General features: G+C 38.7%; 1 protein-coding gene across 1 annotated transcript; it reads right to left on the reverse strand.

Annotated features, from left to right (window-relative positions):
* Nucleotides 1-7587: 7587 nt before the first annotated feature.
* On the reverse strand, nt 7588-16913 carry MRPS30 (mitochondrial ribosomal protein S30). Its single transcript, XM_061393579.1, has 5 exons — nt 16289-16913; nt 13615-13760; nt 12183-12288; nt 10327-10503; nt 7588-7947 (listed from the first exon to the last, which is right to left on the reverse strand). The coding sequence occupies exons 1-5, from the start codon at nt 16875-16877 to the stop codon at nt 7658-7660; spliced, it is 1308 nt and encodes a 435-aa protein (XP_061249563.1). The 5' UTR covers nt 16878-16913; the 3' UTR covers nt 7588-7657.
* Nucleotides 16914-24534: the final 7621 nt, after the last annotated feature.

Genomic DNA, 24534 nt, shown 5'->3' on the forward strand with positions numbered 1-24534 from the left:
TGAAATCGTATTGCAATTTTTAATGTGCTTATAAATATATTTATTTCCGTGAAACTTGATGAGGTCATCTAAGTTAAGATTATGAATAAAAAAGATGGCGCCTAGAGCAGAAGTCTGTGGTATACAAATATTTAAAGAAAAATTAGAAGAACACCAGAGAAATGTGAAAGAATGGTCCAAGAGATAGGAAGAAAACACAAGATGTTCCACTGAAGGCAATAAAAGACGCGACTTTAAGAATGGATAGTCATCCACCCCTTCATCAAAGTCAAGTCATTCACTAAAGTCAAGTCAGAGAACTGTCCAGTGATTTTACTACATGAAGGTTAATGATGGCTTGTGTTGGTAAACAGCTTTAGAGGATCCCAAGACCAACTCGACCTATGTATCTCATGAGACTCAACTATAAAATTCCTGAGTTAATGAGCTAAACAAGCCTTTCACAAAATAAATGTATAGCAATCAACAGTAGCTATTACAAAGCCATTTTGAAGCGATAAAAGCTATAATTAAAATGAAAAATTCATTCTCAATTACACAAAAATTTAGGCATATATATGAAATGTGATGAAATCTTCATAAAGAAAACTGTACAACTTTGCTGAAATTAAAAAAAAAAAAAAACTAAATAAATGAGGTATGCCTGATTTCAAACTTGAAAGATTGACTACCTTAAGTTCATTAATTCACATCTATGCAACAAACTTTTTTTGAAGTTTTTTTTGATGGAGACCATGTTTTAAAGCCTTTACTGAATTTGTTGCAGTATTGCTTCTGTTTTATGTCTTGGTTTTTTGGCCATGAGGCATGTGGGATCTTAGTTCCCTAACCAGAGATAGAACCTGTACACTCTGCATTGGAAGATGAAGTCTTATCCACTGGACCATCAGGGAAGCCCCTCAAGAAACTTTTGAGTGTTTAGTTATATGATTCTAGGCATCTGGTTTGAATCAGCCCATGAGACACATAAAGGTCAAAGCTGGCAATCTTATCTGAACTGGCAGACTTCAATGGGAACATCAGGTACTGTTCACGTTAAACATCAATTGGGGTTAAATAACAAAGATTTTATTGAAATATCCTTCTATTAATACTTACCCATTTTTATTTGCCTTTTTAAACAAGAATTTTATCAAAAGCCTTATTTTTTTGCATTGAACTACTGAAGTTTGCTATTAGCATATTTCCATACATCAATCCAGTACTGAATTTCATCTCTACTCTATCAGGGTGGATTTTTAAATTACTGTTGAATTCAGTAATGTGGCATTTTATTTAGGATTTCTAAATTTATACAGAAATGCTCATTTTTGGAGGATATTTTTTTTAATTGAGATGAGTTATTAAAAATGAATTGGGTAGCACTCCAAATTTTAAGTTTTACTTCATGAAAATTTTAAAGAATTCATAGATAAACTGTATTGTTATGACACCTTGTCAGAAGGTATCTTAGAAGTATTTTCCATTTCTTCCATGGTCCATTTAAGTTTTCTATCTTTACTCAATCATTTCATTTTTCAGGGGAAAATATCCAAGTTTGTTATATACAATATCTTCTTGTCTATCTAGAGACTCCATCAAGTGTATTACTTTCCCTTTTCCAATTCTAAATGTTTTCTTTTTTCCTCTTGATTAGATTTGCTGGAACAGTAGTTCTTTTCCTGACACTGGAGGGCTAGGATAAAGAATCAGTTATTGCATCTACTTGTCAAGTCTGTTCTCTCTTTCAATTCACTGTCTTCTACATTTAATTTTCTTCTGATTTTCTTTCATTTTTGAAAACTCTTCTAGCAAATACTGACTTTATTTCCTTACTGTAAATAAACACATAACATTATAAACTTGCCAATAAGTTTATACTGGCACTCGGAGAAGGCAATAGCAACTCTCTCCAGTACTCTTGCCTGGAAAATCCCATGGCAGGAGGAGCCTGGTGGGCTACAGTCCATGGGGTCGCTAAGAGTCGGGCATGACTGAGCGACTTCACTTTCACTTTTCACTTTCATGCATTGGAGAAGGCAATGGCGACCCACTCCAGTATTCTTGCCTGGAGAATCCCAGGGACAGAGGAGCCTAGTGGGCTGTCGTCTATGGGGTCACACAGAGTCGGACATGACTGAAGCAACTTAGCAGCAGTAGCAGCAGCAAGTACACTAGTAAGCAGGCTTCAAATATAAGACTGTAAAGCAAGGTTATGATGCTCTTCCAGAGTTGAGATTAGTAAACATTTCTTTGTACTTTATGTTTTATCTTTTAAAGTGTATGTGGCTTGCCCCATTCTACTCCATGTGCGTTAATAGAAAAATAGTTTTTCCAGGTATTAAAGCAAAGTAAGTTGACAACTGCAAAAAGAAGGTGGGTTATGTTTATTCAGTGATTCTCTTACATACCTTCGTGTATTCCTAGGAGTAAATGTATTCAAAATAACTTTGCCTATATCCAACTAGCTTTTATAGGTAGGGTTTGCATTTCAGTCTAAAGTTTTACTTGCACTAATACAATGCTTTCTTGCACAAAGCACAGGGAGGTCCATAGTCCAGATCATATAAAAGTACATCTGACAAAAATGAAAAAATTAGATAACTAGCTTTCACTTTTAGACTGTAATATAGCTCTAGAATTTTATATTGAATATTTGGTGTAAGCAATAACCATTTATGTTTATACTTTTACTTTCAAATGATTAGGTGTCTCCAATTTAAAACTATATTAGCAATTTCTGAATATATTGTGATGCAGAGTTCATGACTTGTATGATTCCTGTTTTTAAGAATTTCTGACACTTTCTGTGGTCTACTAAACAATTTTGTATACATATTCTATCACATTTTAAAAGATCTATTTTGTTTGTAAGATTAAAAATTTTATTAAGTCAAATTTACTAATTATTCCTCATTTTTAGTTACTTCAACTTCTTAAGACTAAGATTTACTTTAAGTAACATTTCACACACTGATTACAATCTGTAATACAAAATGACATTTTAACACTAGATTCTTTTTGTTGCCTTGAATTGTTTGAAATTATAGGTGCTCACCCTGCTTTATGCTTACTTTTGCCTAGTATGACTTTGTATACTCATTATATTTATTCATTTTGAATTCTCTATTCATTGGTTCCTCTATTAAATCACGTGCTAATCAACTACATTTTTAATAAATTTGTAAGAGACTTGGATGTTCTGGTATTTTTTCAACTGTCCTAACCTATCTATATATTGGGGCTTCCTAGGTGGCACTAGTGGTAAAGACCCGCCTGCCAACACAGGGAAGTAAGAGGCTCAGTTTCGATCCCTGGGTTAGGAAGATGCCTTGGAGAAGGAAATGGCAACCCACTCCAGTATTCTTGCCTGGAGAATCCCATGGACAGAGGAACCTGGCAGGCTACAGTCCATGGGGCTGCAGAGTCAGACATGGCTGAAGCAACTTAGCAGGCGCAACATATTTATCTAGACTAGTCTAGATTTCTTCTGATGTAATGTTTCCCCCAGAAGTCTAAACAATGCTACATTGTTCCCTAATGTTCAGTGTTATATGCAAATGTGATACCAACTAGATTTTGTTTCTTAGTAAACAACTTTTTTCTGGAAATGCTTTTAGAAAACACCCAATTTGGGGTAAACCAAGTAAACACCAAATTCCCAGGTAAATCTTGAACTTTTCACCTTCATTCACAGATCTATCCACTTACTCTTCTTCCTGTTTTTGGAAAATGCCATCTATCAAGAACCAATTCAAATGCTATTTGCTCCAAGGAAAGCTCCTAGGATCCATGCCAGTCAGAATTAACATTTCCTGGGCTTCCCTGGTGGCTCAGACAGTAAAGTGTCTGCCTGCAATGCAGGAGACCTGGGTTCAATTCCTGGGTTGGGAAGATCCCCTGGAGAAGGAAATGGCAATCCACTCCAGCACTCCTGCCTGGAAAATCCCATGGACGGAGGAGCCTGACAGGCTACAGTCCATGGGGTCACAAAGAGTCAGACACCACTGAGCGACTTCACTTTCACTTATCTGAATTTATACCACTGATACACTGCTGTAGCACTGACTAGATCTATAGTGTATCTACCAGACCCTGGAGTCAGACCACCTTGGTTCAAATTCTAATTCTGTGTCTTTCTAGTTGTGTGACCTTCAATAAGTTGTTGTGCTCTCTGTGTAACACATCTGCAAAATGAGAATAACAGCACCTAGCTCAAAAAAAATTTTGATGATTAAATGAGCTGATACCAATAAAGTATCTAAACGATGCTCTAGAATATAGTAAGAGCTATATGAAGCCCTGACATGTATGCACAGGTGTGTTTGTGTAATATGTGTGTTCTACACCATTTGTAATGAGAAAAATTGTCGTGAAAGAGTAAAACATGTGCTACCACAGAGGGAGAAGTATGCAATGGATGGGACAATTAAATGCAATCTGTTTAGACAAGTTTGTGAGATTACTCTGTTTTATGGAAGCAGAAATCAAAGATGGTAACTCAAATTGTCCAAGGTTCAATTAGTTAGAAAGTGAGAGCCCAGACCAAGAGAAATTTTATTTGGAGCTTGCTAAGGTTGTGCCCTCTACATCTGCATTTTCTTTTTACATGAAGGATGAATGAGAATGCAATATCCAAGTTGGAATAAACAGGAACAAGGGTAGGAAACAATATTCCAAGCTTTGGAAACAGATTAAAAAATTAAAGTAAACCTGGAACACTTGGCACCATGTGTCACAAAGTAGGCACTTGGCTGAAATGAATTATTAATACAACTTTCAAATATTATTCTTTCAGTTTAGCAATCATTTGCAGTAAATAACCCCTTCTAGCTGAGGCATCTGTTCCATATAACTTGCTCCATTTCCAAGACCTCTGTCTTGAAAGAATGGGAGGAAAGGAGGGAAGGAAGAAGAAAGAAAAAATAGTATTTGTCATTAACTACAGTAGAGAGGTTATATAAAATATTATGTGTTAGCAAAGTTATACAAACGTTAACTAGGGGGAATTCCCTGGCAGTCCAGTGGTTAGAGCTCCATGCTTCCACTGCAGGGAGACATAAGTTCTATCCTGGTTGGGGAACTAAGATCCTGAATGCCACACAGCATGGCCAAAAAACCAAAAAAACAAAAAGCAAAACCAAGAGCAACAACAAAGGTAATTTTTGGATGAACCTTAATTATTAGCAAGAATAACAATTTTACCAACTGACAACTGATTTTGAAACATAGCAAATCTAGTTTCCCAATCTTTGGGACAGAACAAATGCAACTAGCAGAAACATATTAATGTTACTTCTAAGGTCTAAGAACCTAGGTTGCATATAATTCATCAGGTGTATTACTCATCATCTGTGAAACCTTATTAATGTCAGTTTAACTCTCTTGAGTCAGTTTCCTATTTGTACAAAACATTGTTCATGTTTTGGAGGGTTTGTGTAGGGATCTAAAACTCTGTGCCATGTTATTACATAAATATTTTTAAAAAACAACAAAACATGTACATATTCTCAAGCATTTGAATGACTGTCTTTATATTACTTTTAAAACCACAGAAAATGCAGCAGGACCTGTGGAGTCTTTCAGGGAACAGAACTCCTGTATCCCCCATCTCTTATTTATAGAAAAAGCTTTAGTCTCCAAGGCCTTCCCTGAGTTCCAAACAGCAAATTCAATCAGAGAAATGAGACAATATAGAAACAAGCAAAAATAGTCAGACAAGACAATGCTCAAAATACCACACAATTGCACTCATCTTACACACTAGTAAGGTAATGCTCAAAATTCTCCAAGCCAGGCTTCAGCAATATGTGAACCGTGAACTTCCTGACGTTCAAGCTGTAATTAGAAAAGGCAGAGGAACCAGAGATCAAATTGCCAACATCCGCTGGATCATGGAAAAAGCAAGAGAGTTCCAGAAAAACATCTATTTCTGCTTTATTGACTATGCCAAAGCCTTTGACTGTGTGGATCACAATAAATTGTGGAAAATTCGGAAAGAGATGGGAATACCAGACCACCTGACCAGCCTCTTGAGAAACCTGTATGCAGGTCAGGAAGCAACAGTTAGAACTGGACATGGAACAACAGACTGGTTCCAAATAGGAAAAGGAGTATGTCAAGGCTGCATATTGTCACCCTGCTTATTTAACTTATACGCAGAGTACATCATGAGAAACACTGGGCTGGAAGAAACACAAGCTGGAATCAAGACTGCAGGGAGAAATATCAATAACCTCAGATATGCAGATGACACCACCCTTATAGCAGAAAGTGAAGAAGAACTAAACAGCATCTTGATGAAAGGGAAAGAGGAGAGTGAAAAAGTTGGCTTAAAGCTCAACATTCAGAAAACTAAGATCATGGCATCCGGTCCCATCACTTCATGGCAAATAGATGGGCAAACAGTGGAAACAGTGGCTGACTTTATTTTTGGGGTCTCCAAAATCATTGCAGATGGTGACTACAGCCATGAAATTAAAAGACGCTTACTCCTTGGAAGGAAAGTTATGACCAACCTAGACAGCATATTAAAAAGCAGAGACATTACTTTTTCAACAAAGGTCCATCTAGTCAAGGCTATGGTTTTTCCAGTAGTCATGTATGGATGTGAGAGTTGGACCATTAAGAAAGCTGAGTACCAAAGAATTGATGCTTTTGAACTGTGGTGTTGGAGAAGACTCTTGAGAGTCCCTTGGACTACAAGGAGATCCAACCAGTCCATCCTAAAGGAGATCAGTCCTGGGTGTTCATTGGAAGGACTGATGTTGAAGCTGAAACTTCAATACTTTGGCCACCTGATGCTGCAAAGAGCTGACTCATTTGAAAAGACCCTGATGCTGGGAAAGATTGGGGGCAGGAGGAGAAGGGGACGACAGAGGATGAGATGGTTGGATGGCATCACCGACTCCATGGACATGAGTTTGGGTAGACTCCGGCAGCTGGTGATGGACAGGGAAGCCTGGTGTGCTGCAGTTTATGGGGTTGCAAAGAGTTGGACATGACTGAGAGACTCAACTGAACTGAAGACAAAATAAAACAGTCATAAAACAAAGTCAAAGACCTTTAGTTCCTCCTTGAGGGTTATAGTTAATATTCTGAGACCCCAGCCAGGTTGGAATCAGATTGATAATGTTGACTCCCAAAATACCACCTGATTATCTCATTACCATCCAATCAGAATAAGGTCCACAATCTGATCAGGCACCCTGCTTCCCTCCTCCTTCCCTAGCATAAAAGCTAAAATTCTATCTCAAATTAAAATCATTCTTTAGGACATTAATTTGTCATCTTCTCAGCTTGCTGGCTTTCCAAATAAAGTCATTTTTCCTTGCCCCAACTCCTTGTCTCTCAGATTACTGGCCTATCATGCAGTGAATGGTATGCAGTAAGTGATATGCGCTTACACACAGAAACAAATAACACCAAGTATTGAAGATTATTCCATTAGTCTCATCAGTTAGCCACATATGAATGAAATTATTTAAATCAACATACTGTATCTAAAATTAAATCTCTTAGTACTTTGAGCAAAATGAAAGGTCTAATCACAGGTTAACATAAAGAAACATTTGTCTCAAAATCAATGTATTTACTATTTAACAGAAGTCTCATTGCCAAAATTCCTTTTATTGTTCCTTCAGTGAAATTTAAGTATTCCCAAAGCAAATGTTTTTTCTTAATTTACCAACAGCTGTGCTTTGTCTTCTTCTGGTCTATTTAGTAGAAAGTGAACTAACTGAAGTAAAACGTCATCATTAAAACCTTTGACATCATTATCTTCAATTGTTTCATAAAGAGGCATACTTTGTGTTCCCCAACATATATTTTTACGAGGGTTGTTTTGATCAGCTTGCGCAGTCAGTGCTAAAGTGTTTAACTGGTAACAGAAAAAGGAGAAGTATTTTCCATCCGTGATCACACCCTGGGAGACAAAAGGTCGAGTAACGTCTGCTTCACTCCAGAATCCTGTAGAAGAAAAGTTATGCTGAAACTCATATACAGAATATATTTTACCAAAACAAAACACGCACACTAGAGGATATAAAATACCTCCTATAAACTGGATATTTTACCTGCCAAATTTCTAAAGATCTCAATGTTTTCGCTATCTTCTCCATCCTAATTCTATATTCCATTTCTGCATCAAGAACTATTTCCTTCCTTCCAGGAGCCACAAAGTTCATGATACACCTTTTCAACAACTTTGGACTTCATCAGATTTCAACCTTAACTCACTTCACCTAAGAAAAGAAGTGAGGTCCATTTATGCACAGGTCTCCACATCATTATTCACCAACCCTAAATACGTTCAAATTTCCCTTATACCAGCAGCATCTACCACCCAATAACCAGTACAGACATTTATTTCACCAAATCTACAAAAAAAAAAAGCCCTCAGAAAAACCCTTGACTTTCTAAGAACTTCAACCATGTAGTTATCAGATGAATTCTATGTCTTAATTTATAATTCAAAATCGGTTTTATGAGTTGTTTTCATTCTGCCTCGTGTATTTTATGTCATCATAAGGTTCTAGGATATCTGAATATCTTTATTATTCAAATTTTCTGGCTGTTTCTTGGTCCAGGCTGACTAGCTTTAATACTTTTAAATTCAAGGGGCATGCAGTAAGTTGTACATTTTGCCACATATATATTTTATATCAACTTTAATGAAGGCAGCCAATAAACAGTATTGTTAAAATACAGAATTAATTATAAAAAGAAGTACTTTATTTTTCATGAATAAACTATGCCATTCTAACATCTTCAATAAAGTTTCCTCTTAATTTTTCTGATTGTCTACTTGTATTCCTACTCTTGTCTAGTTAGTTCTTTTATAAAGACATAAGTCAACAATTTTGAGTATGAGGTTAAAAATACATATACAAAGGAAAAAAAAGGTGAGCCTGGCAATAATTAAATCACTGTTAAAACTCCTCCTGGATGTTTATATAAGAGTAGCAGCACCCCACTCCAGTACTCTTGCCTAGAGAATCCCATGGACAGAGCCTGGTAGGCTGCAGTCCATGGGATCGCAAAGAGTCGGACACGACTGAGCAACTTCACTTTCACTTTTCACTTTTATGCACTGGAGAAGGAAAAGGCAACCCACTCCAGTGTTCTTGCCTGGAGAATCCCAGGGACAGGGGAGCCTGGTGGGCTGCTGTCTATGGGGTCACACAGAGTCAGACACGACTGAAGCGACTTAGCAGCAGCAGCAGCAGCAACAACCTAGGTATGCATTCTATTACTTCTGGTTTTGTAACAAAAGTCAAGTGGCTCCCAATGGGCTCTGAAAGTCCTCTGTGACATGCCTCCAGCTCCCTCTATCTCACTCCAGCTCCCTATCTTCATTCTCCCACTCCCTTTCTTCATCAGCCTTCATGATGCTCCTTAAACACTTCAAGTCTGTTCCTACCTCAGAGCTACCTGTCATTCCCTTTGTCTGGAAGTGTCCTTCCCACAAGTTTATACAAAGAGGGCTCCTCATCCTCAGGTTTCTGTTCAAATGAAAATCTTTAGAGACCTCCCTTGAATTAACTAACTCTAAACGTCTAAAGTGATTCTACCCCATGCCTCATTTATACCTGTACCCTATGCACATTCTACCCTCCATCTAGTATATTCTCTTCAGAGCATCACCACTAATTGGAAGATTCCCTGAAGAAGGGAATGGCTATCCACTCCACTATTCTTGCCTGGAGAATTCCCATGGACAGAAAAGCCTGGTGGGCTACAGTCCATAGGGCCACATAGAGTTGGACATGACTGAAGTGATTAATACTTTCTAAAACACTACATGTTTACTATCTTTTACTATCCCTACTATAATATAAGCTCCAGGAAAGCAGGATCTCTCTCATTCAACACTGTATCTCCAAAGCCAACAGTGCCTGGTATGTAAAAACCATAAGCCATTAACTGAATGAACTGTCTCCCAATCTACACCCTAGATATGGTCCTCAAAGAAATTATACATGATAACTGTGATTTAATCTAAAATTTAATCCATGAAAGCAGTTCATTTTCTAGTTTCAGAAAGCTGTTATCATCCAGAGTTGATTCAGTTAGCTAATCTTTGAAATATTTGAGAATATCATCAGAAAAAAATGCATTCACACAAAAATGGTCAAAGTAAAAGATGATGGTAACTACCAAAGTGTCACTAACCAACTACAAATGTAAAATATTTAATTATGGATTTTAAAACAATTGCATTGTGTGCTACTGCAAGTTTTCAAAATGTTAAGATTCTACCTACGTTTTAACCTAAAGAAAATAATTTGACCTGCTAAATTCTTAAAATGTTTCCCAATAACATTGATGCCATAAAACTAGTTTTACCTTGATACATAGCCTGTGCTCCAGTCCAAGCGAAAAGGCTTGCAATAGCATTAGCTCTAAAAATGACTTCTATCTGATCAGCACAGTTTTGTTTCAAAAGCCGTTCCCTTTTTAATTTGTCAGGTAGCAGATGAAACTGGGTATGTCCATAACAGAGTGGATCTGCTGTCTTTGTTCCTGAGAGCAAAATAAAAACATTTCAGATGAAATGCACAAGTAGGGAATCTAGAAACACGTCCTCAGTATTTACTTCAAATGCATATATCTCTACTCATTATGTGATAAGCACTCAAAATATATGAATAGAAAGCTTGGTTTACTTATTGTTTATAAAAAATTTCACCTGAAAGTACAATCTGCCAGCTATCATCAGTCCAAAGAATATATGTAAAATTTATAATTCCCTATTATGTCAGTTTTCTCAAACTCCTTGGTCATCATTGGGCAATTTGTTATTCTCCTGGTCATATTCACAAAAGGATGCAAACATTTCATAACTTTAAAAACTTTCTTTACAATGCTGACATTCTTGATTTTAGTGGAAAGTGTTTTCAACCAAAAGTTCCCCATAATTCACTCTCCAAGACCACCAGTGATTGATATAGGACTGATAAAAGAGTTCTGGAGGACCAGCATACAGCTGCTTTCTTAAAAATGTTTTTCAGTCAGCTAGGAATTAATAAACAGGGAAAAAATAGCCAAAGTGTAAGCTGCATGAGGGCAGAGACTAATTTTTATATTCCTGATGGTTATCATAGTTTGTTACACAAATGGGAGGCTTTTGTTGAAAAAATTCAATCACTACCTCAAATTCAGCTCTATACTTTTTCATTTTTGAAAAAACATACTTTTCCATATAAATAACAAATAAACAAAGCATAACATGTATAACTATTTTTTATGTTTTTTAAATTATGGTAAAAGTCACATTAAAACATACTATTTTAACCATATTTAACTGTATAGTTCAGTGGCACTAAAGGGATTAATCTCCAAAATAAACAATTAGCTCATGCAGCTCAATATCAAAAAACAAATAACCCAATCAAAACATGGACAGAAGACCTAAATAGACATTTCTCCAACAAAGGCATATAGATGGCCAAAAGTCACATGAAAAGATGCTCAGCATCACTGATTATTAGAGAAGCGCAAAAGAAAACTACCATGAGGTACCACTTCATACCAGTCAAAATGGCTATCATCAAAAATACACAACAAACGCTGAAGGTGTGGTGACAGGGAAACTTTCCTACACCGTTGGTGGGAATGTAAATGGATATATTCACTATGGGGAACAGCATGGAGATTCCTTTAAAAATTAAGAACAGAAATACCATGTGACCCAGCAGTCCCACTCCTTAGCACATATCTGGAGAAAAGAGAACTGCAAAAGATACATGAATCCCAATGTTCATAGCAGCACTATTTACAAAACCAGGATGTGCAAGCAACCTAAATATCCTTCAACAAAAGAATGGATAAAGAAAATGTGGTGTGTTAGTGTGTGTATATATATATATATACATGTATGTGTGTGCGCATGCGTGTGCAACGGAAAACTAGTCATAAAGAGGAAAAGAAATGTGTCATTTGCATGGACCTAGTGACTTTCAGGCAGAGTAAAGTTAAATCAGAAACTATAACTGTTTTTTAACCTTAAATACTGTAATTGAGTAGAAACATAAAATTTTAAATGATAAGTTGAAAGAATATTTTCTTTCAATTTTCATGTATATTGCAACCTGAGATGAGTTACATTGCTCATGGACAGGCTGAACTTCTCAGTCATCAAAAATTAATTATGCAAATTTGCACAGGACACTTTGAACACATTTATTAAACGAGAAACTTACCAATAAAGATGGCATTTTCATATTGCCGTTTGAATAATGGGAGTTTGTCTGGCTTACAATTTTTAACAGGGACTTCTACAGGTACAGAATAATCCAGTGGCACAAACTTAAAGAAAAAAGTCATAAGTAAATTCACAGCAACACTAGCATATATTTTACTCACATTCTTAATAGTTAAAAATCTTAAATGATTAAACTCTACCATCTAATGATGGGCCAAATCTAGCCAGCTAACTGTTTTTCCAAATAAAGTTTTACTGGAACACAGTCATGTAAATTCATTTACATATGGTACAGGGCTATTTTTACATGATAAGAACTGAGAATGCAACATAAACTTATGGCCCCTAAAGCCTAAAATATTTACTATTTGGACCTTTGCAGAAGAAATGTGTCAACCTCTGACATGGACAAACAGATAATATTCAGAATACACTTGCTTTCTCCAAAAGAACTGGATACCTGTAAAATGAATACTTCTAGCTGTAAAAATGCGATTTACAATGAGATAGGATAGTTCACTATAAATTATAATCATAAACTATCATCAGCATTTTTATATTAAGAAAATGAAAAGATTTGTATGGTCCTAAAACCTGATGTCTTAACCTCACTTAAAATTATTACCTGACCTCTGCAGAATATACAGTTAAAAAGCTGAAAAAGCATTTCAGATGAGATGTACTCCAAATACACTTGAAAGAAAAGGGCTCTACCCAAAGCTTTTCACCCTTCCTAACCCATTACCTAGCACAGGGGTCCCCGACTCCTGGGCTGTGGACAGGTACTGGTCCACGGCCTGTCAGGAACCGGGCTGTAAAGCAAGAGGTGCGCAGCAGGTGAGCAAAGCCCTGTCTGTATTTACAGCTGCTCCCCGTGGCTCACAATACTGCTTGAGATCACAAACAACAGTGGTCTTAAAAATATGTTTGAGACAACTTCAAATCTCCATATGTTTAGGCAAGGCAGATTATCAAACCGCCACTTCCATTTTCCATATCAAAAGCCTACTTCCATTTCCAACATCCTATCTTTGTGAAGCAGGGTTTTCTGCAGTGACAGTAGGCAAAACGAAATTACAGACAGGACATAAGCAACATACTTCTGGTGTCACGGTCTCCCATCACCCCGATGGGACTGTCCAGTTGTGGCAAACAAACTCAGGGCTCCCACTGACTCTGCATTATGGTGAGTTCTATAATTATTTCATTATATATCACAACTTAATAATAATAGAAATTAAGTGCACAATAAATGTAACACACTTGAATCATCCTGAAATCATTCCCCACCAACTCCTGCCCCAAGTCCAGGGAAATACTATCTCCCACAAAAACCAGTCCCTGGTGTCAAAAAAGTTAGGGACCACTGACCTAGCATGCTGATACTTCCTCTTCAACTGTCCACAGACACATAAGCAATACATCCTTACCTCAGGGAGTTGTCTGGATATTCGAATCTGGTTGTGTGGTTTATCGTTTATTTGGTATCGCACAGCATCAACTCGACCTTTCCGATGACCACCAGGAATAATTTCTTCACCTCGCAACCAGTAGAAGTGAACTGGGCGGTTACAATCTATCAAAAGATATTCAAAACATTTTTATCTGATAATCTGAATAAATCTAGTTATTCTCAGAATACCAGGCTCAGCAATACAGAATTTAAGAACAACTGTGCTAATTGAAAATACACCAAAAGTTACCCTTTGGTGTAAATTAAAGTTTGAATTATGTGATAACTTAAACAATCACAACATAAACATAAGGCTTAAACTATTATTCTCTACCTGTGCCACAGTGCATTAAGCGTGGTGACCAAAGAAGTTTCTTTTTTTTTTTTTATTTTTTTAATTTTATTTTATTTTTAAACTTTACATAATTGTATTACAAAGCCACAGTTATCAAGACAGTATGGTACTGGCACAAAGACAGAAATATAGATCAATGGAACAAAATAGAAAGCCCAGAGATAAATCCACGCACATATGGACACCTTATCTTTGACAAAGGAGGCAAGAATATACAATGGAGAAAAGACAATCTCTTTAACAAGTGGTGCTGGGAAACCTGGTCAACCACTTGTAAAAGAATGAAACTAGAACACTTTCTAACACCATACACAAAAATAAACTCAAAATGGATTAAAGATCTCAATGTAAGACCAGAAACTATAAAACTCCTAGAGGAGAACATAGGCAAAACACTCTCTGACATACATCACAGCAGGATCCTCTATGACCCACCTCCCAGAATATTGGAAATAAAAGCAAAAATAAACAAATGGGACCTAATTAACCTTAAAAGCTTCTGCACATCAAAGGAAATTATTAGCAAGGTGAAAAGACAGCCTTCAGAATGGGAGAAAATAATAGCAAATGAAGCAACTGACAAACAACTAATCTCAAAAATATACAAGCAACTCCTACAGCTCAACTCCAGAAAAATAAACGACCCAATCAAAAAATGGGCCAAGGAACTAAATAGACATTTCTCCAAAGAAGACATACAGATGGCTAACAAACACATGAAAAGATGCTCAACATCACTCATTATCAGAGAAATGCAAATCAAAACCACTATGAGGTACCATTTTACACCAGTCAGAAGTTTCTCAGTTAAGAATAAACACAAAATAAGAGCAACAGCAATCTCACTAACCAGATATAAAAAGTTTAGTAAGAGTCACAGCTGTCTCATGAATTACTAATTCAATCTTCACAATAATTCTCAAAGATATGTATAAGTTTTAGTATTAGTCACTCAGTCCTGTCCGACTTTTTGTGACCCCATGGACTGTAGCCCGCCAGGCTCCTCTGTCCATGGGATTCTCTAGGCAAAAATACTGGAGTGGGTTGCCATTTCCGCCTCCAGGGGACCTTCCCAACTGTACATAAAGGTTGCCATCATCTTCATTACATACAAGAGGAACCTAGGTCTTGAGCAGATTAAGTCAACTTTCCCAGGCCATCAATCATGAGCAAAAGTCTGTGATGTTTCCCTGGAGACCACTTCATTCCCAACTGGCAGGGAAGTAACAAGCACACTACAAGACTCAGTTGAACATACACCTACAGTTATAGTAACATTAACTCAATAAATATTTATTAAGATACCTACAGGGGTAGCAGATACAAAATAATGAACGCTTCAGAAACACTGATCTTTAAAATACTATCCATTAATTATTTTTCAACCCTGCTTTTAACAGTAAAACAGAAGTTTTACTGTTTATTGGAAACCCAAAATGAATGGGTTTGAAGCCTGTCCTCCAAATCTACTAGCAATAGGTTCTTTGACTAAATGCACTTTATGACTCTGTGCTTTGGGTTTGTTTGGTTTTAATGAATACAGTGCTACCTACTGTAAAGTTATCGCAAGGATTAAATTTGGCACATATAAAATACAGAACAAGGTCAGGCATACAGAAAGTGCTGAATATACGTTAGGTATTTTAATCAATACCATCTTTAATCTTAACAGTTCTATAACCAAGTGGTACTATTATCGTATTCTCACCTTGAAAATAAGGAAAAACTAGGCCAAAATCGGTTTATAAACCGCCAAAAGGTCAGTAACTTGGTGGAAGAGCGAAAAGGCAACCCGAGGTCTGTCCCGCTCTCTAGGAGCCCCTTTTTTTAACCAACACTACTCTTCCATTTGGCTGGACCTTCACTAAGCACTACAGTTAGTAAGTGGAGGCACAGACACGGCAACCCAGTCTCCGGACGCGGCCCCTAGCTAGGAGCGAAAGGACTGGGAAAGAACTGACCAAGCAGAAAGAAATGAAGAGCGGGCAAATTTGGCCCAGAGAGAGACCTTACCAGGCTTCCCAGGTGGCGCTAGTGGTAAAGAACCCGCCTGCCAATACAGAAGACAGGAGAGCCGGCTCCATCCCTGGGAGGGGAAGATCCCCTGGAGCAGGGTACAGCAACCCACTCCAGTATTCTTGGCTGAAAAATTCCATGGACAGAGGAGCCTGGCGAACTACAGGCCATGAGGCAGCAGAGAGTCGGACACTACTGAAGCGACTTGGCACGCAACCACGCACCCACGGTCCCCTACTATCCCCACCTCCCCCGCCCCGAAAGGCGGCCCGAGGCTTACCGAGGGCGGCGGCAGCCAGGACGGGATTGTAAGCGCTGAGCAAGCCGGTGAGGGAAGGTACCAGTTGGTCCAAGAAGGGTGAGGCGACGGCGTAGCGTTCCTGGTAGATGGGCGCACGCTTCTTGCGCCGCAGAAAAAAATGCTCCTGCAGGAGACAGTCACAGACGGCCGCGCGCAGGGCAGCAAGGTCCACAACCTGCGCGGGCTCCCGATCTGGCTGGGCCTGCGGCGGCGGTAGCCCCGAAAGGAACACGGTCTTGGTGAAGCTCTGGTACCAGCGGTCAGCGTTCAGGGCGAAGGTCTGCGGGTAAACGACGTATTTCATGAACTGCATCTTGGTAAGAATTCGCAGCTTCTCGTCCACTGACTTGGCCGCGTGCACCGTGGCCTGCCATCGCTCCACTCGCCGCTGCCGTGCCGCCTTGCTGTCGGCAGTTAGGGAGGCCACGATGGGCGGGTAGCGCGCGACTGGGGCCGCCTTGACATCTGATCCGGTCACTTCTGGAGCCGTGACGGCGGCCTCGGCCGCGGTGTGCAATGACAGCCCTGGACTACGGAGCACAAACCTCCAGCACTTGGTCGCCGCCATCTTTTCCTGGGGTTCGGTCCCAGAGGTCAACTTTAGCAATTGTCCCTGCCTTCTTGCCGTAAGAACCAATCAAAAGGTGGAATCTGAGCCAGTTTGGGGCGGATGATTCTTAGTGGGCTTGAGAAACCTTACGTCATTCACTTCTTAGCCAATCATAGAGCTTCTACAGCTTGGTTTTTTTCGTGAACCTAGGAGTTTGTTGGTGAAAGGAAGAACTCGTGCACCGATAGGTTTTCCGAGATGTGGCGGGGAGGTGTGAAACTTTTAAATAGGGTATGCTGCCGGTGAAGGCAATGGCACCCCACTCCAGCACTCTTGCTTGGAAAATCCCATGGACGGAGGAGCCTGGTGGGCTGCAATCCATGGGGTCGCTAAGAGTCGGACGCGACTGAGCGACTTCCCTTTCACTTTTCACTTTCATGCACTGGAGAAGGAAATGGAAACCCACTCCGGTGTTCTTGCCTGGAGAATCCCAGGGACGGTGGAGCCTGGTGGGCTGCCGTCTATGGGGTCGCACAGAGTCAGACACGACTGAAGGGACTTAGCAGCAGCAGCAGCCTGTTTAGAAACAGGGCAAAATTTTGGCCAGAAACACTTTAGGAACATTCTTGAGCGAAACCTCTTTCCCTTGGCTAAATTTGCTCGTTTCATTTTTGGATATAATAACATCATTTTTCTATTTTAGTTCTTGGGGTTGAGACCTGTTATTGAAAATACTGATCTAACATGTTTTTTGATACATGCTTGCTTTTCAAATGATGAAAGCATCACTCATAGATGACTAGTGCTAATTTTTAGGAAAATAATTCGATATCAATCTCTATGCTAGTTGATATGTAGTTTAATGATATAATTCACAAAAAGAGGAGTATACTTTTACTTGGGTTTAACTTAAAAAAAAAAAAGGAAATAAAAACTATTAAGGAATTGTGTTTAAGTTTTGCATTGTGTTAAAAGCAGTGATTATTTCAACATAAGTTGGTCCCTACTACTCTGTGAGCTCCTTGAAGTAGGGACTGTTTTATTTTTGATTCTTCAGTGGCCAATTAATCTTGCATAGTGGGTACTTACCAAATATCTGCTGAAAAAATTCATTACAATCAGTAAAACTATTAATATAAGGTCATTTCAGGTGACTTATCTACTGGCATTCCTATCTTAATTAGGAGCTGGAATATTTATTTGGATTTACTGCAATAATCCTTGAGGGTATTAAAAACCAAACATTTTGTTACTAAAAGGAAGTTATAATTTGTATTCCTTTAAGCTATAACAGGTGATACAATTTAACTCTATAAAGTTGCGAGTGTATTAAACTGACACTTAGATACCATAAATTCATTATTTTTTTCATTAAGTCTTTAATATTTGAGCAAAGGCTCAAAGGAAGTGAGAAGTGAATCATGACTTGAGAAAAGAGAATTCTGTCAGAAGGAATAGTTGGCACAGAGGCCCTGAGATGGGGATATGCCTGAGATGGGAATATGCCTGGTGGGTTGAAGAATAAGAGGAGGGCAGTGTGGTTGAAGGGAAGTGATGGAGGGGAGACTAGTAGGAAATGGAATTAGGAAGGAAAGAAGCCAGAATTTATAGGTTCCTAAAGGCAATATCTAGGATCGCTAGGACTCTTAGCTAATACTCAGAGGAGTAAGAATCCAGTGGAGTGTTCCACTCAGAGGGATGCATGGTGTGACTTAGGTTTTTTTTTTTTTTTTAATTACTCTATGCATTAGGCTTTTTAATACCATAAGCTGGGGACCTAACAACAGAAATTTATTTTCTCATGGTTCTAAAGGCTGAAAATTCAAGATGAAGGTGCCAGCATACTTGGGTTCTGGTGAGAGCTCTCTTCCTGGCATGAAGTCAACTCCCCACTTGCTGTGTCCTCACATGGTAAAAACTGAGCTCTCCTGGGCCTCTTATTATAAGGAGAGAGGCCTATCATATTAGAGCCCTACCCTTAAGACCATGTTTAACATTAATTTCTTCCAAAAACCTCTCTCTCCAAGTACAGTTACATTGGAGGTTAGAGCATAAACGTAGGAATGCTAGAGAGACACAATTCAGTCCATAACACTCTGACTGATTTGGAAATAGATTATAAAATATCAAATTTGGAAGCAGAGAAATCAATTAGAAGACAGTTTGCCATATTTCAGGCAAAAACTCAGTGACTTTAAGAGACAATAGCAGTGAAGATAGTGGGAGTGATCATAGATCTTGACTTTAATGTAGGTAAGAGAAAGTATCTAAAATTTGGGGCCTAAGCAGTGGAATGAGAAAAGGCCAATGGACAAGAAATGCATTTTTCCTTTAATCTCTCATCTTTTTTTTGGAAGGAGAGAAGGCAGCAGGAAAGTGGATTTAAGATTTGGGGAAGGAATAGAATCTGTGAAACATATATTTATCTATATATGTTTATTTAGTTGACATTCTCCTGGAAGAAAATGGATATTATGATCTTCCCTACTAAGGTTGTTACTGGCCTTAGATTTTAACTATTATAGATAAGGGACTTCCCTGGTGGTCCAATGGTTAATAATTCACCTTGCAATGCAGGGGAAGCAGGTTTGATCCCTGGTGGGGGAACAAAGAGCCTACATGCTGTGGTGCAACTAAGCCTGCCCTCCACAACGACTGAGCCTTTGCATCCTAGAGTCCACACACCACAGCCAGAGAGACGTCCATGTGCTGCAACCAAGATCCCGCAACTGGGACCTGCTGCAGTCTAATAAATAAATATTAAAAGAATACTAAATAAAGTATTATGGTCAAAAGCCATGGCATTCTCCAATGGCTTTTTGAAACCTGCTTAAGTTGTCACAGTCCTGGTGGTTCTATATATGTGCTTGTGATAAGTTGCTTTAGTTGTGTCTTGACTATTTGCGACCCCACGAACTGCAGCCCACCCACGAGGCTCCTTTGTCTATGGGATTCTCCAGGCAAGAATACTGGATTGGGTTGCCATGCCCTCCTCCGGGGAAATCTTCCTGACCCAGGATTCAAACTCACGTCTCTTATGTCTCCTGCATTGGCAGGCGGGTTCTTTAGCACAGGGCCACCTGGGATTTCTAGTGAAATCGTGCCTGAACATTTTGTATTGAAATACAAATTATTTAATTAAATTGCTATGTTTTTATTTCCTCCTATATTATAGTGGGGTTATTAGATAGATATAACTTCATGGGTATAGTAGGTTATCTATAAATATTATTCCAGGACAGTAAAGTGAGGGTTATAAATTATTGTTATGAAGAGGGAGCAGCAGGTCTGATACGGTTGAGAAATTTTAACATAGAAAGTCTATATTTATAGTTAGATATGAGGAAAAAAATGAAAATAATGTTCTTTTCCCATAGGTCCAACATATGATACTTCCATGCATCTATGGAAGTATTTTGTCTTCCCTAAACCATTCTCTTTGCTGTTTTGAAATCTCTTGTTTGAGATTCAGGCTCAGCTCCAGCACTTTAACTTTCCTTATTTAGAAAACTAAGTTAATAAAACCCACCTTACAGGTTTGCTGTGGGGATTTAATGATGTGGCATATGTAAAATGATACAAAACATTTGCAAAGTACCAACCAATTTATGTGTGCCAATGTTTTTAATTCCTTAAGCAACACTCTAAATCAGAGCCTAGATTTTCCCAGGGTAAGGGATCTATTTGCTCATGCTTCTTAAGGGCCAGAACTGGCATTAAACCGTGATCTGTGACCATGAAGCCCATGCTCTTTACACCAGTGGTTTTGAAAACTAGAACGATGAGCTCCAGGAATTCTTAAAAGGTGAGAAATCAGCTTGCTAAGCTTATATGCACAATTCAGAAATAATAGGAAATTGAGATATATGAAATTCACTTAACACAATTGTTAAGTGAAGTTGAGATATATGTATCTACTTAACACAAAATGAAAGATTTCAGAATCTTGTGCATTTATTTTGACTAGTCCGTGAATTTTCCCATCTCACAAATAAACAATGAGAGAGAAACTGAAATATTTCCTTGTGGCCTCAAAAATATCAGAGATACAGGAGCATAGCAGAGTTTTAAGTTTGAGAAACTACAGAACAGAAGGTCATAATGGACTTCTTAAAAATAATGTTGACTTGATCTCAGACTAAAACCTCAGTTCAGTCGTCCAGTCGTGTCCGACTCTTTGCGACCCCATGAATCACAGCACACCAGGCCTCCCTGTCTATCACCAACTCCCGGAGTTCACACAGACTCACGTCCATTGAGTCAGTGATGCCATCCAGCCATCTCATCCTCTGTCGTCCCCTTCTCCTCCTGCCCCCAATCCATCCCAGCATCAGAGTCTTTTCCAGTGAGTCAACTTTTCGCATGAGGTGGCCAAAGTACTGGAGTTTCAGCTTCAGCATCATTCCTTCCAAAGAAATCCCAGGGCTGATATCCTTCAGAATGGACTGGTTGGATCTCCTTGCAGTCCAAGGGACTCTCAAGAGTCTTCTCCAACACCACAGCTCAAAAGCATCAATTCTTCAGCATTCAGCCTTCTTCACAGTCCAACTCTCACATCCATACATGACCACAGGAAAAACCATAGCCTTGACTAGACGAACCTTTTTTGGCAAAGTAATGTCTCTGCTTTTGAATATGCTATCTAGGTTGGTCATAACTTTCCTTCCAAGGAGTAAGCGTCTTTTAATTTCATGGCTGCAGTCACCATCTGCAGTGATTTTGGAGCCCAAGAAAATAAAGTCTGACACTGTTTCCACTGTTTCCACATCTATTTCTCATGAAGTGATGGGCCCGGATGCCATGATCTTCATTTTCTAAATGTTGAGCTTTTAAGCCAACTTTTTCACTCTCCACTTTGACCTTCATCAAGAGGCTTTTTAGTTCCTCTTCACTTTCTGCCATAAGGGTGGTGTCATCTGCATATCTGAGGTTATTGATATTTCTCCCAGCAATCTTGATTCCAGCTTGTGTTTCTTCCAGTCCAGCGTTTCTCATGATGTACTCTGCATGGAAGTTAAATAAGCAGGGTGACAATATACAGCCTTGATGTACTCCTTTTCCTATTTGGAACCAGTCTGTTGTTCCATGTCCAGTTCTAACTGTTGCTTCCTGACCTGTATACAAATTTCTCAAGAGGCAGATCAGGTGGTCTGGTATTCCCATCTCTTTCAGAATTTTCCACAGTTTATTGTGATCCACACAGTCAAAGGCTTTGGCATAGTCAATAAAGCAGAAATCTATGTTTTTCTGGAACTCTCTTGCTTTTTCCATGATCCAGCGAATGTTGGCAATTTGATCTCTGGTTCCTCTTCCTTTTCTAAAACCAGCTTGAACATCAGGAAGTTCACGGTCACATATTGCTGAAGCGGTCATAGATTATGCAGGGGAATGGAGAAAGTTGACTCTCATGTATATATTTGTATCATGTATATATGTCAGCAAATAATCATGTATCTAATTCTACTTCTAAGAAATAAGAGCACTTTAACTTCCATGATCAGGATATAGTCCTCCACTATAGGGAACAATTCTGAGGCATTAGTGTCCTAAAACATATATAACAACAGCAGCAGCAGCAAAATATGGTCATGGCACAGAATAATTCATTAAATGAAAAATAGCCATTGGATCTACCATCCATATCAGTAGCATACTGTTACAAAAGTTTTCCCACAGAATATGTCTTTAGAAAAATCCCACCAAAAATGTTCACCCCTGTGCACTGTCAAATTTTGTAGGAAAAGGTGGGGCGTTTTTCTTACTGACTGATATTTCACATCATGATTATAAAACAGCACTGAGCTTTCACGTTACAGTGATTTGTTTTGAAAGATAAGAGTGAATGGATAAATAATCCGCAAATTAGACTTCTAAGAACAAAGTGTAAGTTTGTAGTTACTGTTGCTGTGTGTGGTCAAGCAGTACACATGTAAATAGAGGTATAACACTTGTTTTGAGAAACTATATATGCTCATCATATTCATGATTGGAAATTTCAACCACACACACAAAAAAACTATAAAATGAAAACTCTCCTATGATTTTCACTCCCTATGATAGTTTGACTAAAAAGTTGATAGCATTTCAGATTTCGAGTTTTGATCTTCTTGATTAGCTTCTTTTATTGGTATATCTATTGATCAGACTTTGCTCCTTTTCAGTATGTTTTGTTCTTGTTTTAAAAAATTTTTACTCAAGTATAATTGATTTTGGAGAAGGCAATGGCATTGCACTCCAGTACTCTTGCCTGGCAAATCCCATGGACGGAGGAGCCTGGTAGGCTGCAGTCCATGGGGTTACCAAGAGTCGGACACGACTGAGCGACTTCACTTTCACTTTTCACTTTCATGCATTGGAGAAGGAAATGGCAACCCACTCCAGTGTTCTTGCCTGGAGAATCCCAGGGACGGGGAGCCCAGTGGGCTGCCGTCTGTGGGGTCGCACAGAGTCGGACACGACTGAAGCGACTTAGCAGCATAGTTGATTTATTTATAAATAAATTTTTATTTATTTATATTTATACAATTTGTAATTGTATAAATTACATATAAATTACCATATTTATACAATTTTTAATTGATGTTTACACACATAGAGCCACCACAGAATTGTAATAAACCTTTTAAAATCGTGTTTTTTCTTAAATAATAAATGTCTAAGGTCATTAATTCAGAGACCAATGGACAGCAGTGAAAATCTGTCTTCTTTAGTCCTGCTGCTGCTACTAAGTCATTTCAGTCATGTCTGACTCTGTGCGACCCCATAGATGGCAGCCCACCAGGCTCCCCCGTCCCTGGGATTCTCCGGGCAAGAACACTGGAGTGGGTTGCCATTTCCTTCTCCAATGCTAGTTCTTCCTTTTTCTTCTCCACAGGTAATTACTGTTACCAGTCTCTGTTATATCCTAAAAGGCTCTATTCCTATGTAAGAATATTGACATACATGTACATGCTTGAAAGGTCAGATATTATCTGTTCTTGTCACTGACTGCTTATTCAAATCTGTTCTGAAGAGCTATTTCTTTCTAGCATCTTGGAGAAAATGTATGACAAGATCTATTATTTTTATAGTTGACCTCAGATAAATCCTCCAGTCCCTTCTAGTCACAAAAATATGTTAGCCATGTAACTTCATGTTCAGTTCAGTACAATAAGAAACAGAAACAACGCTGTCAACTTTATTTGAAACTCTATCCTTTCTCCATCCTTATCTCAAGTTGGCTGTCAGCTATTGGAGAAGGCCTAGGTGGGCTTCCCCTCTTTCTCTCCATCAGCTTCTCCCCGACTCACTAGACTACTCCTGGCAATTCCAGGTTTTAAGTTGTGACTCAGACGCCATTGTGTCCCTCCAGGAAACTAGTACTAAGCTCCTCTTGGGAGTCTGATGTTCAATTTCTAGGTTGGCTTGAGACAGAGGAAAATCACTCCTCCTACCCTCCCACTGATGAGGTTGGGGTGGGAGAGAGTTTCAGTGGATTCTCAGTCTCTCCTGTCCTTTGGATTGGAGGGAAGGTCAGAATTGCTGCATACTTAGCCTGGTACTTACTTGGAGATATGGAGCTACTTAGTAGCATTTAGTGTTCTGGAGCTTCAGCTGAAAACAAGACAGAAATTGTGTGTGTGTGGGGGTGCTTCCCAGATGGCTCAGTGGTAAAGAATCTGCTTGCCAATGCAGG

The sequence above is a fragment of the Bos javanicus genome, chromosome 20 (assembly GCF_032452875.1).
Source record: "Bos javanicus breed banteng chromosome 20, ARS-OSU_banteng_1.0, whole genome shotgun sequence".
Taxonomy (NCBI): Eukaryota; Metazoa; Chordata; class Mammalia; order Artiodactyla; family Bovidae; genus Bos; species Bos javanicus.

Excerpts from the sequence above, each read along its gene's own strand:
- MRPS30 (XM_061393579.1), bottom strand. The coding sequence starts at position 16,877 with ATGGCGGCGACCAAGTGCTGGAGGTTTGTGCTCCGTAGTCCAGGGCTG. Across the intron at positions 12,289-13,614 it reads TATCCAGACAACTCCCTGAG|TTTGTGCCACTGGATTATTC; the intron begins GTAAGGATGTAT and ends TTTTTCTTTAAG. Across the intron at positions 10,504-12,182 it reads TGAAAATGCCATCTTTATTG|GAACAAAGACAGCAGATCCA; the intron begins GTAAGTTTCTCG and ends TTTTGCTCTCAG.